The 10,229-nt window shown below is 51.2% G+C and overlaps 1 protein-coding gene across 1 annotated transcript in view; it reads left to right on the top strand.

Moving 5' to 3' along the window:
- Nucleotides 1-8,769: 8,769 nt before the first annotated feature.
- OGFOD2 (2-oxoglutarate and iron dependent oxygenase domain containing 2) overlaps nt 8,770-10,229 on the top strand; it is a 155,204-nt gene continuing 153,744 nt past the window's right edge. Inside the window, exon 1 of the mRNA XM_063964554.1 lies at nt 8,770-9,015. Coding sequence (XP_063820624.1) covers nt 8,860-9,015 — 156 coding nt within the window. The 5' untranslated portion in view covers nt 8,770-8,859. The remainder of the gene's footprint in view (nt 9,016-10,229) is intronic.

Here is a 10,229-nt window from a genome sequence, read left to right as displayed (position 1 = left end):
TTGTTTCCCATACTGCCTCCTTGTCGGAGGGAGACCTTGGTAAAGCAGACTTCAGGAGCCTGCGCAGGGGAAACGTCTCGACATTCCAATCTGTACCCCTGGGATACTACTTGTAGGATCCAGGGGTCCTGTACGGTCTCAGCGTCATGCTGAGAGCTTGTCAGAAGCGGTGGAACGCTTCTGTTCCTGGGAATGGGCTGCCTGCTGCAGTCTTCTTCCCTTTCCTCTATCCCTGGGCAGATATGACTCTTATAGGGACGAAAGGACTGAAGCTGAAAAGACGGTGTCTTTTTCTGCAGAGATGTGACTTAGGGTAAAAAACGGTGGATTTTCCAGCAGTTGCCGTGGCCACCAGGTCCGATGGACCGACCCCAAATAACTCCTCTTCCTTTATACGGCAATACACCTTTGTGCCGTTTGGAATCTGCATCACCTGACCACTGTCGTGTCCATAAACATCTTCTGGCAGATATGGACATCGCACTTACTCTTGATGCCAGAGTGCAAATATCCCTCTGTGCATCTCGCATATATAGAAATGCATCCTTTAAATGCTCTATAGTCAATAAAATACTGTCCCTGTCAAGGGTATCAATATTTTTAGTCAGGGAATCCGACCAAGCCACCCCAGCTCTGCACATCCAGGCTGAGGCGATCGCTGGTCGCAGTATAACACCAGTATGTGTGTATATACTTTTTATGATATTTTTCCAGCCTCCTGTCAGCTGGCTCCTTGAGGACAGCCCTATCTATAGACGGTACCGCCACTTGTTCTGATAAGCGTGTGAGCGCCTTATCCACCCTAAGGGGTGTTCCCAACGCGCCCTAACTTCTGGCGGGAAAGGGTATACCGCCCATATTTTCTATCGGGGGGAACCCACGCATCATCACACACTTCATTTAATTTATCTGATTCAGGAAAAACTACGGTAGTTTTTTCACATCCCACATAATACCCTCTTTTGTGGTACTTGTAGTATCAGAAATATGTAACACCTCCTTCATTGCCCTTAACGTGTGGCCCTAATAAGGAATACGTTTGTTTATTCACCGTCGACACTGGATTCAGTGTCCCTGTCTGTGTCTGTGTCGACCGACTAAAGTAAACGGGCGTTTTAAAACCCCTGACGGTGTTTTTGAGACGTCTGGACCGGTACTAATTGTTTGTCGGCCGTCTCATGTCGTCAACCGACCTTGCCGCGTGTTGACATTATCACGTAATTCCCTAAATAAGCCATCCATTCCGGTGTCGACTCCCTAGAGAGTGACATCACCATTACAGGCAATTGCTCCGTCTCCTTACCAACATCGTCCTCATACATGTCGACACACACGTACCGACACACAGCACACACACAGGGAATGCTCTGATAGAGGACAGGACCTACTAGCCCTTTGGAGAGACAGAGGGAGAGTTTGCCAGCACACACCAAAAACGCTATAATTATATAGGGACAACCTTATATAAGTGTTTTCCCTTATAGCATCTTTTTTATATATTTCTAACGCCAAATTAGTGCCCCCCCTCTCTGTTTTAACCCTGTTTCTGTAGTGCAGTGCAGGGGAGAGCCTGGGAGCCTTCCCTCCAGCCTTTCTGTGAGGGAAAATGGCGCTGTGTGCTGAGGAGATAGGCCCCGCCCCTTTTTCGGCGGCCTCGTCTCCCGCTCTTAACGGATTCTGGCAGGGGTTAAATATCTCCATATAGCCCCCGGAGGCTATATGTGAGGTATTTTTAGCCAAATTAGGTTTTCATTTGCCTCCCAGGGCGCCCCCCTCCCAGCGCCCTGCACCCTCAGTGACTGCCGTGTGAAGTGTGCTGAGAGGAAAATGGCGCACAGCTGCAGTGCTGTGCGCTACCTTTAGAAGACTGAGGAGTCTTCTGCCGCCGATTCTGGACCTCTTCTCGTTTCAGCATCTGCAAGGGGGCCGGCGGCGAGGCTCCGGTGACCATCCAGGCTGTACCTGTGATCGTCCCTCTGGAGCTAATGTCCAGTAGCCAAGAAGCCAATCCATCCTGCACGCAGGTTAGTTCACTTCTTCTCCCCTAAGTCCCTCGTTGCAGTGATCCTGTTGCCAGCAGGACTCACTGTAAAATAAAAAACCTAAGCTAAACTTTTCTAAGCAGCTCTTTAGGAGAGCCACCTAGATTGCACCCTTCTCGGCCGGGCACAAAAATCTAACTGAGGCTTGGAGGAGGGTCATAGGGGGAGGAGCCAGTGCACACCACCTGATCCTAAAGCTTTACTTTTTGTGCCCTGTCTCCTGCGGAGCCGCTATTCCCCATGGTCCTTTCAGGAACCCCAGCATCCACTAGGACGATAGAGAAAAGAATTTACTCACCGGTAATTCTATTTCTCGTAGTCCGTAGTGGATGCTGGGAACTCCGTAAGGACCATGGGGAATAGCGGGCTCCGAAGGAGGCTGGGCACTGTAGAAAGATTTATGACTACCTGGTGTGCACTGGCTCCTCCCACTATGACCCTCCTCCAAGCCTCAGTTAGGACACTGTGCCCGGACGAGCAGACATAATAAGGAAGGATTTAGAATCCCGGGTAAGACTCTTACCAGCCACACCAATCACACCGTACAACTCGTGATACTATATCCAGTTTGACAGTATGAAAACAACTGAGCCTCTCAACAGATGGCTCAACAATAACCCTTTAGTTAACAATAACTATTTACAAGTATTGCAGACAATCCGCACTTGGGATGGGCGCCCAGCATCCACTACGGACTACGAGAAATAGAATTACCGGTGAGTAAATTCTTATTTTCTCTAACGTCCTAGTGGATGCTGGGAACTCCGTAAGGACCATGGGGATTATACCAAAGCTCCCAAACGGGCGGGAGAGTGCGGATGACTCTGTAGCACCGAATGAGAGAACTCCAGGTCCTCCTCAGCCAGGGTATCAAATTTGTAGAATTTTGCAAACGTGTTTGCCCCTGACCAAGTAGCTGCTCGGCAAAGTTGTAAAGCCGAGACCCCTCGGGCAGCCGCCCAAGATGAGCCCACCTTCCTTGTGGAATGGGCATTTACAGATTTTGGCTGTGGTATGCCTGCCACAGAATTTGCAAGCTGAATTGTACTACAAATCCAGCGAGCAATAGACTGCTTAGAAGCAGGAGCACCCAGCTTGTTGGGTGCATACAGGATAAACAGCGAGTCAGAGTTTCTGACTCCAGCCGTCCTGGAAACATATTTTCAGGGCCCTGACAACGTCTAGCAACTTGGAGTCCTCCAATTCACTAGTAGCCGCCGGCACCACAATAGGCTGGTTCAGGTGAAACGCTGACACCACCTTAGGAAGAAATTGGGGACGAGTCCTCAATTCTGCCCTATCCATATGGAAAATGAGATAAGGGCTTTTACATGATAAAGCCGCCAATTCTGACACTCGCCTGGCTGAAGCCAATGCCAATAACATGACCACTTTCCACGTGAGATATTTTAGATCCACGGTTTTTAGTGGCTCAAACCAATGTGATTTTAAGAAAACTCAACACCACGTTGAGATCCCCAGGTGCCACAGGGGGCACAAACGGGGGCTGAATATGCAGCACTCCTTTCACAATGTCTGAACTTCAGGTACTGAAGCTAATTCTTTTTGAAAGAAAATCGACAGAGCCGAGATCTGTACTTTAATGGAGCCTAGACTCAGGCCCATATTCACTCCTGCTTGCAGGAAATTTAGAAATCGACCTAGTGGAAATTCCTCTGTTGGGGCCTTTTTGGCCTCGCACCATGCAACATATTTCCGCCACATGCGGTGATAATGCTTTGCCGTAACATCTTTCCTGGCTTTAATAAGCGCAGGAATGACTTCTTCCGGAATACCCTTTTCCTTCAGGATCCGGCGCTCAATCGCCATGCCGTCAAACGCAGCCGCGGTAAGTCTTGGAACAGACAGGGCCCCTGCTGAAGCAGGTCCTGTCTGAGCGGCAGAGGCCATGGGTCCTCTGATATCATTTCCTGAAGTTCCGGGTACCAAGCCCTTCTTGGCCAATCCGGAACCACGAGTATCGTTCTTACTCCTCGCCATCTTATTATTCTCAGTACCTTTGGTATGAGAGGCAGAGTAGGGAACACATAAACCGACTGGTACACCCACGGTGTCACTAGGGCGTCCACAGCTATCGCCTGAGGGTCCCCTGACCTGGCGCAATATCTCTTTAGCTTTTTGTGAGGCGGGACGCCATCATGTCCACCTGTGGCCTTTCCCAACGGTTTACCAACAGCAGGAAGACTTCTGGATGAAGTCCCCACTCTCCCGGGTGTAGGTCGTGTCTGCTGAGGAAGTCTGCTTCCCAGTTGTCCACTCCCGGAATGAACACTGCTGACAGTGCTAGTACGTGATTTTCCGCCCATCGGAGAATCCTTGTGGCTTCTGCCATTGCCATCCTGCTTCTTGTGCCGCCCTGTCGGGTCACATGGGCGACTGCCGTGATGTTGTCTGACTGGATCAGTACCGGCTGGTTTTGAAGCAGGGGTCTTGCCTGACTTAGGGCATTGTAAATGGCCCTCAGTTCCAGAATTTATATGTAGGGAAGTCTCCTGACTTGACCATAGGCCCTGGAAGTTTCTTCCCTGTGTGACTGCTCCCCAGCCTTGAAGGCTGGCATCCGTGGTCACCAGGACCCAGTCCTGTATGCCGAAACTGCGGCCCTCTAGAAGATGAGCACCCTGCATCCACCACAGTAGAGACACCCTGGTCCTTGGAGACAGGGTTATCATTTGATGCATTTGAAGATGCGATCCCGACCACTTATCTAAGAGGTCTCACTGTAAGGTCCTCGCATGGAACCTGCCGAATGGAATTGCTTCATATGAAGCCACCATTTTTCCCAGGACTCGTGTGCAACGATGCACCGATACCCTTTTTGGTTTTAGGAGGTCTCTGACTAGAGATGACAGCTCCTTGGCTTTCTCCTGCGGGAGAAACACTTTTTTCTGTTCTGTGTCCAAAATCATCCCCAGGAACAGTAAGCGAGTGGAAGGAACCAGCTGTGACTTTGGAATGTTCAGAATCCAGCCATGCTGTTGTAGCACCTCCTGAGATAGTGCTACTCCGACCAGTAACTGCTCCCTGGACCTTGCCTTTATAAGGAGATCGTCCAAGTATGGGATAAATAAAAAACTCCCTTTTTTTTGAAGGAGTATCATCATTTCTGCCATTACCTTGGTAAACACCCTCGGTGCCGTGGACAGTCCAAACGGTAGTGTCTGGAATTGGTAATGGCAATCCTGTACCACAATCTGAGGTACTCCTGGTGAGGAAGGTAAATAGGGACATGCAGGTAAGCATCCTTGATGTCCAGGGATACCATGTAATCCCCCTCGTCCAGGCTTGCAATAACCGCCCTGAGCGATTCCATCTTGAACTTTGTTATGTAAGTGTTCAAGGATTTCCATTTTAAAATGGGTCTCACCGAACCAGCTGGTTTCGGTATCACAAACAGTGTGGAATAGTAACCCCGTCCTTGTTGAAGTAGGGGCACCTTGACTATCACCTGCTGGGAATACAGCTTGTGAATTGCCTCTAGCACAGCCTCTCTGCCTGAGGGAGTTGTCGGCAAGGCAGATTTGAGTAAACGGCGGGGGGGAGACGCCTCGACTTCCAGCTTATACCCCTGAGATACTACTTGAAGGATCCAGGGATCCACCTGTGAGCGAGCCCACTGATCGCTGAAATTTTTGAGGCGGCCCCCCACCGTACCTGGCTACGCCTGTGGAGCCCCCGCGTCATGCGGTGGACTCAGAGGAAGCAGGGGAAGAATTTTGATTCTGGGAACTGGCTGCTGGTGCAGCTTTTTCCCTCTTCCCTCGTTTGACCCGCCTGCTTTTTTTGAAGCCGAAAGGACTGTACCTGATAATACAGTGCGTTTCTTAGGCTGTGAGGAAACCTGAGGTAAAATATTTTCATCCCAGCTGTTGCTGTGGATACCAGGTCCCAGAGACCATCCCCAACCAATTCCTCACCCTTATAAGGCTCTATGTGCCTTTTAAAGTCAGCATCACCTGTCCAGTGTCGGGTCTCCAATACCCTCCTGACAGAATGGACATTGCAATAATTCAGGATGCCAGCCGGCAAAATATTCCTCTGTGCATCCCTCATATATAAGACGACGTCTTATGTTCGCAAAATAGTATCCCTGTTTGAAAGGGGTACAGACCACGTTGCAGCAGTCTGCAGGTCTCAGTCTAGTACCTGAGTGTGTAATTACAGACTTCAGGATAGCCTCCTGCTATTTATCAGCAGGTACCTTCAAAGTGGCCGTATCCTAAGACGGCAGTGCCACCTTGACAAACGTGTGAGCGCCTTATCCACCCTAGGGGATATCTCCCAGCGTAACTTATCCTCTGGCGGGAAAGGGTACGCCATCAGTAACTTGTTAGAAATTACCAGTTTCTTATCGGGGAAACCCACGCTTTTTCACACTTCATTCACTCATTTGATGGGGGAACAAAACACTGCCTGCTTTTTCTCCCCACACATAAAACCCTTTGTTTTTAGTGGTACTTGGGTTAATGTCAGAAATGTGTAACACATTTTATATTGCCGGGATCATGTAACGGATGTTCCTAGTGGATTGTGTATATGTCTCAACCTCGTCGACACTGGAGTCAGACTCCGTGTCGACATCTGTGTCTGCCATCTGAGGGAGCGTTGATGGCCTTTGAGACGTCTGGGCAGGCGCGGGCTGAGAAGCCGGCTGTCCCATAGCTGTTACGTCATCCAGCCTTTTATGTAAGGAGTTGACACTGTCGGTTAATACCTTCCACCTATCCATCCACTCTGGTGTCGGCCCACAGGGGCGACATCTCATTTATCGGCATCTGCTCCGCCTCCACATAAGTCTCCTCATCAAACATGTCGACACAGCCGTACCGACACACCGCACACACACAAGGAATGCTCCAATGAGGACAGGACCCACAAAAGCCCTTTGGGGGGACAGAGTGAGAGTATGCCAGCACACACCAGAGCGCTATATAATGCAGGGACTAACTGAGTTATGTCCCCTATAGCTGCTTTTATATAATTTATACTGCGCCTAAATTTAGTGCCCCCCCTCTCTGTTTTAACACTGTTCTGTAGTGTAGACTGCAGGGGAGAGCCAGGGAGCTTCCCTCCAACGGAGCTGTGAGGGAAAAATGGTGCCAGTGTGCTGAGGAGATAGGCTCCGCCCCTTTTTCGCGGACTTTTCTCCCGCATTTTTATGGAATCTGGCAGGGGTTAATATACATCCATATAGCCCTGGGGGTTATATTTGATGTATTTTTGCCAGCCAAGGTGTTTATATTGCTGCTCAGGGCGCCCCCCCCCCCCCCTAGCGCCCTGCACCCTCAGTGACCGGAGTGTGTGGTGTGCATGAGGAGCAATGGCGCACAGCTGCAGTGCTGTGCGCTACCTTGGTGAAGACTGATGTCTTCTGCCGCCGTTTTTCCGGACCTCTTCTTGCTTCTGGCTCTGTAAGGGGGACGGCGGCGCGGCTCCAGGACCGAACACCAAGGACTGGGCCTGCGGTCGATCCCTCTGGAGCTAATGGTGTCCAGTAGCCTAAGAAGCCCAATCCGGCTGCAAGCAGGCGAGTTCGCTTCTTCTCCCCTTAGTCCCTCGCTGCAGTGAGCCTGTTGCCAGCAGGTCTCACTGAAAATAAAAAACCTAAATCTATACTTTCTTTCTAAGGGCTCAGGAGAGCCCCTAGTGTGCATCCAACCTCGGCCGGGCACAAGATCTAACTGAGGCTTGGAGGAGGGTCATAGTGGGAGGAGCCAGTGCACACCAGGTAGTCATAAATCTTTCTAGAGTGCCCAGCCTCCTTCGGAGCCCGCTATTCCCCATGGTCCTTATGGAGTTCCCAGCATCCACTAGGACATTAGAGAAAGCTCCCTGATGTTACACATAATACGCTACCCATGTGCCCACAGATTGTTTCAGCCTGTGGGGTCTATTTACTAAGCCTCGGGTGGAGATAAAGTACCAGCCATTCACAGCCTAACTGATGATGAAGCAATGACAGTGCAGGACATAAGGGAGTAGTGAGTTTACTGTGCTCCAGCAGGGTAGCACAGTGGAGTGTAGGCATCACTAGGACATGCATGATGTCAGTCACCTTCCAGGAGGAACTTGCGGGCATATCTCCTCAGGTTCTTCTTCTTGATGGAGCAGAAGGACGCCGGGAAGGAGCCCTCAGCCAACAGCCTGTATATATCCTCCAGCTTGTTAGGGCTGGACTCCACCACCTCCTCCGCCACCTGCAGGGGATCCATGGCCAGCGGGGGAGGCGCCCGGGCCCCTAGTCTCGGCAGGGCCACTTATCTGCAATGGGGTGGGCACCGGGCACAGTGTATGGGAGGCGAGGCGCCATCAGCTCCCGCTGCCGGGCTGCCTAAGTTCTCTTGTAGTGAGTGCTAGACGTGGGGAGCTGTTTCCCGGGGGCTCATTTACTGTGACACCGGCACACAAGGGACCGTCATCCATGCAGCAGTCCGCACTGAGCACGCAGCGGCCACAGCAGCACGTGTGCTATTATTGCTTTCTTACACTGAGAGAAGGAGGAGGGGGCAGTTACAGTATATCACATAAGCGGTGTAATAGGGAGGGGAGCCGCTGCGCTCCGCACACACACACGGGACAGCACAGCAGCCGGAGTACAGTACAGGCGATGCGTGCTGCTGGCTGCCTGTCCCTACACACCCGGGCAGCAGCAGCAGGTGGGGGCGGGGCCGGAAACCGGTGCTGCTGTCAGTCACTGGGTGTGTAATCATGATACTGCTGCGTGCAGTCAGTACTTGTGGGCAGTCAGAGTGTGTACTCTTGTGTCAGGGATACGATGTGACGGTGTGCACGCAGTATGATGCAGGTGTCTACCGAACCCCGCACCATGACAGCTGCGGCGCCCCGCCGCTACAACTGCGCCTGCTTCTATGCCGATAACATATACCTGCAGGAATACCGACTGCATGTGCGCTACACAGACGTGCCGCAGTTCTACCGGGACTATGAGAGGGTATGTGCCTCTGTTATACATGCCGCCAGTGTATGTGTGGGCACGTATGTGTGTGTGTGTATATATATATATATTTCTCTGACGTCCTAAGTGGATGCTGGGGACTCCGTCAGGACCATGGGGATTAGCGGCTCCGCAGGAGACAGGGCACAAAAGTAAAAGCTTTAGGATCAGGTGGTGTGCACTGGCTCCTCCCCCTATGACCCTCCTCCAAGCCTCAGTTAGATTTTTGTGCCCGGCCGAGAAGGGTGCAATCTAGGTGGCTCTCCTAAAGAGCTGCTTAGAGTAAAAGTTTGTTAGGTTTTTTATTTTCAGTGAGTCCTGCTGGCAACAGGCTCACTGCTATGAGGGACTTAGGGGAGAGAAGTGAACTCACCTGCGTGCAGGATGGATTGGCTTCTTAGGCTACTGGACACCATTAGCTCCAGAGGGAGTCGGAACACAGGTCTCACCCTGGGGTTCGTCCCGGAGCCGCGCCGCCGACCCCCCTTGCAGATGCCGAAAAGTGAAGGTCCAGAAACGGCGGCAGAAGACTCTTCAGTCTTCATAAGGTAGCGCACAGCACTGCAGCTGTGCGCCATTGTTGTCAGCACACTTCATAGCAGCGGTCACTGAGGGTGCAGGGCGCTGGGGGGGGGCGCCATGGGCAGCAATGATAGTACCTTATTCTGGCTAAAAATACATCACATATAGCCCCTGGGGGCTATATGGATGTATTTAACCCCTGCCAGGTCTCAGAAAAACGGGAGAAGAAGCCCACCGAAAAGGGGGCGGGGCCTATTCTCCTCAGCACACAGCGCCATTTTCCCTCACAGAAATGCTGGTGGGAAGGCTCCCAGGCTCTCCCCTGCACTGCACTACAGAAACAGGGTTAAAACAGAGAGGGGGGGCACTTATTTGGCGATATGTATATATATATTAAAATGCTATAAGGGAAAAACACTTATATAAAGGTTGTCCCTGTATAATTATAGCGTTTTTGGTGTGTGCTGGCAAACTCTCCCTCTGTCTCCCCAAAGGGCTAGTGGGATCCTGTCCTCTATCAGAGCATTCCCTGTGTGTGTGCTGTGTGTCGGTACGTGTGTGTCGACATGTATGAGGACGATGTTGGTGAGGAGGCGGAGCAATTGCCTGAAATGGTGATGTCACTCTCTAGGGAGTCGACACCGGAATGGATGGCTTATTTAAGGAATTGCGTGATAATGTCAACACGC

This window comes from Pseudophryne corroboree, chromosome 1, assembly GCF_028390025.1.
Source record: "Pseudophryne corroboree isolate aPseCor3 chromosome 1, aPseCor3.hap2, whole genome shotgun sequence".
Lineage (NCBI taxonomy): Eukaryota > Metazoa > Chordata > Amphibia > Anura > Myobatrachidae > Pseudophryne > Pseudophryne corroboree.
The sequence above is the reverse complement of the archived record's forward strand: the minus strand, read 5'-3'. Positions and strand labels throughout refer to the sequence as shown.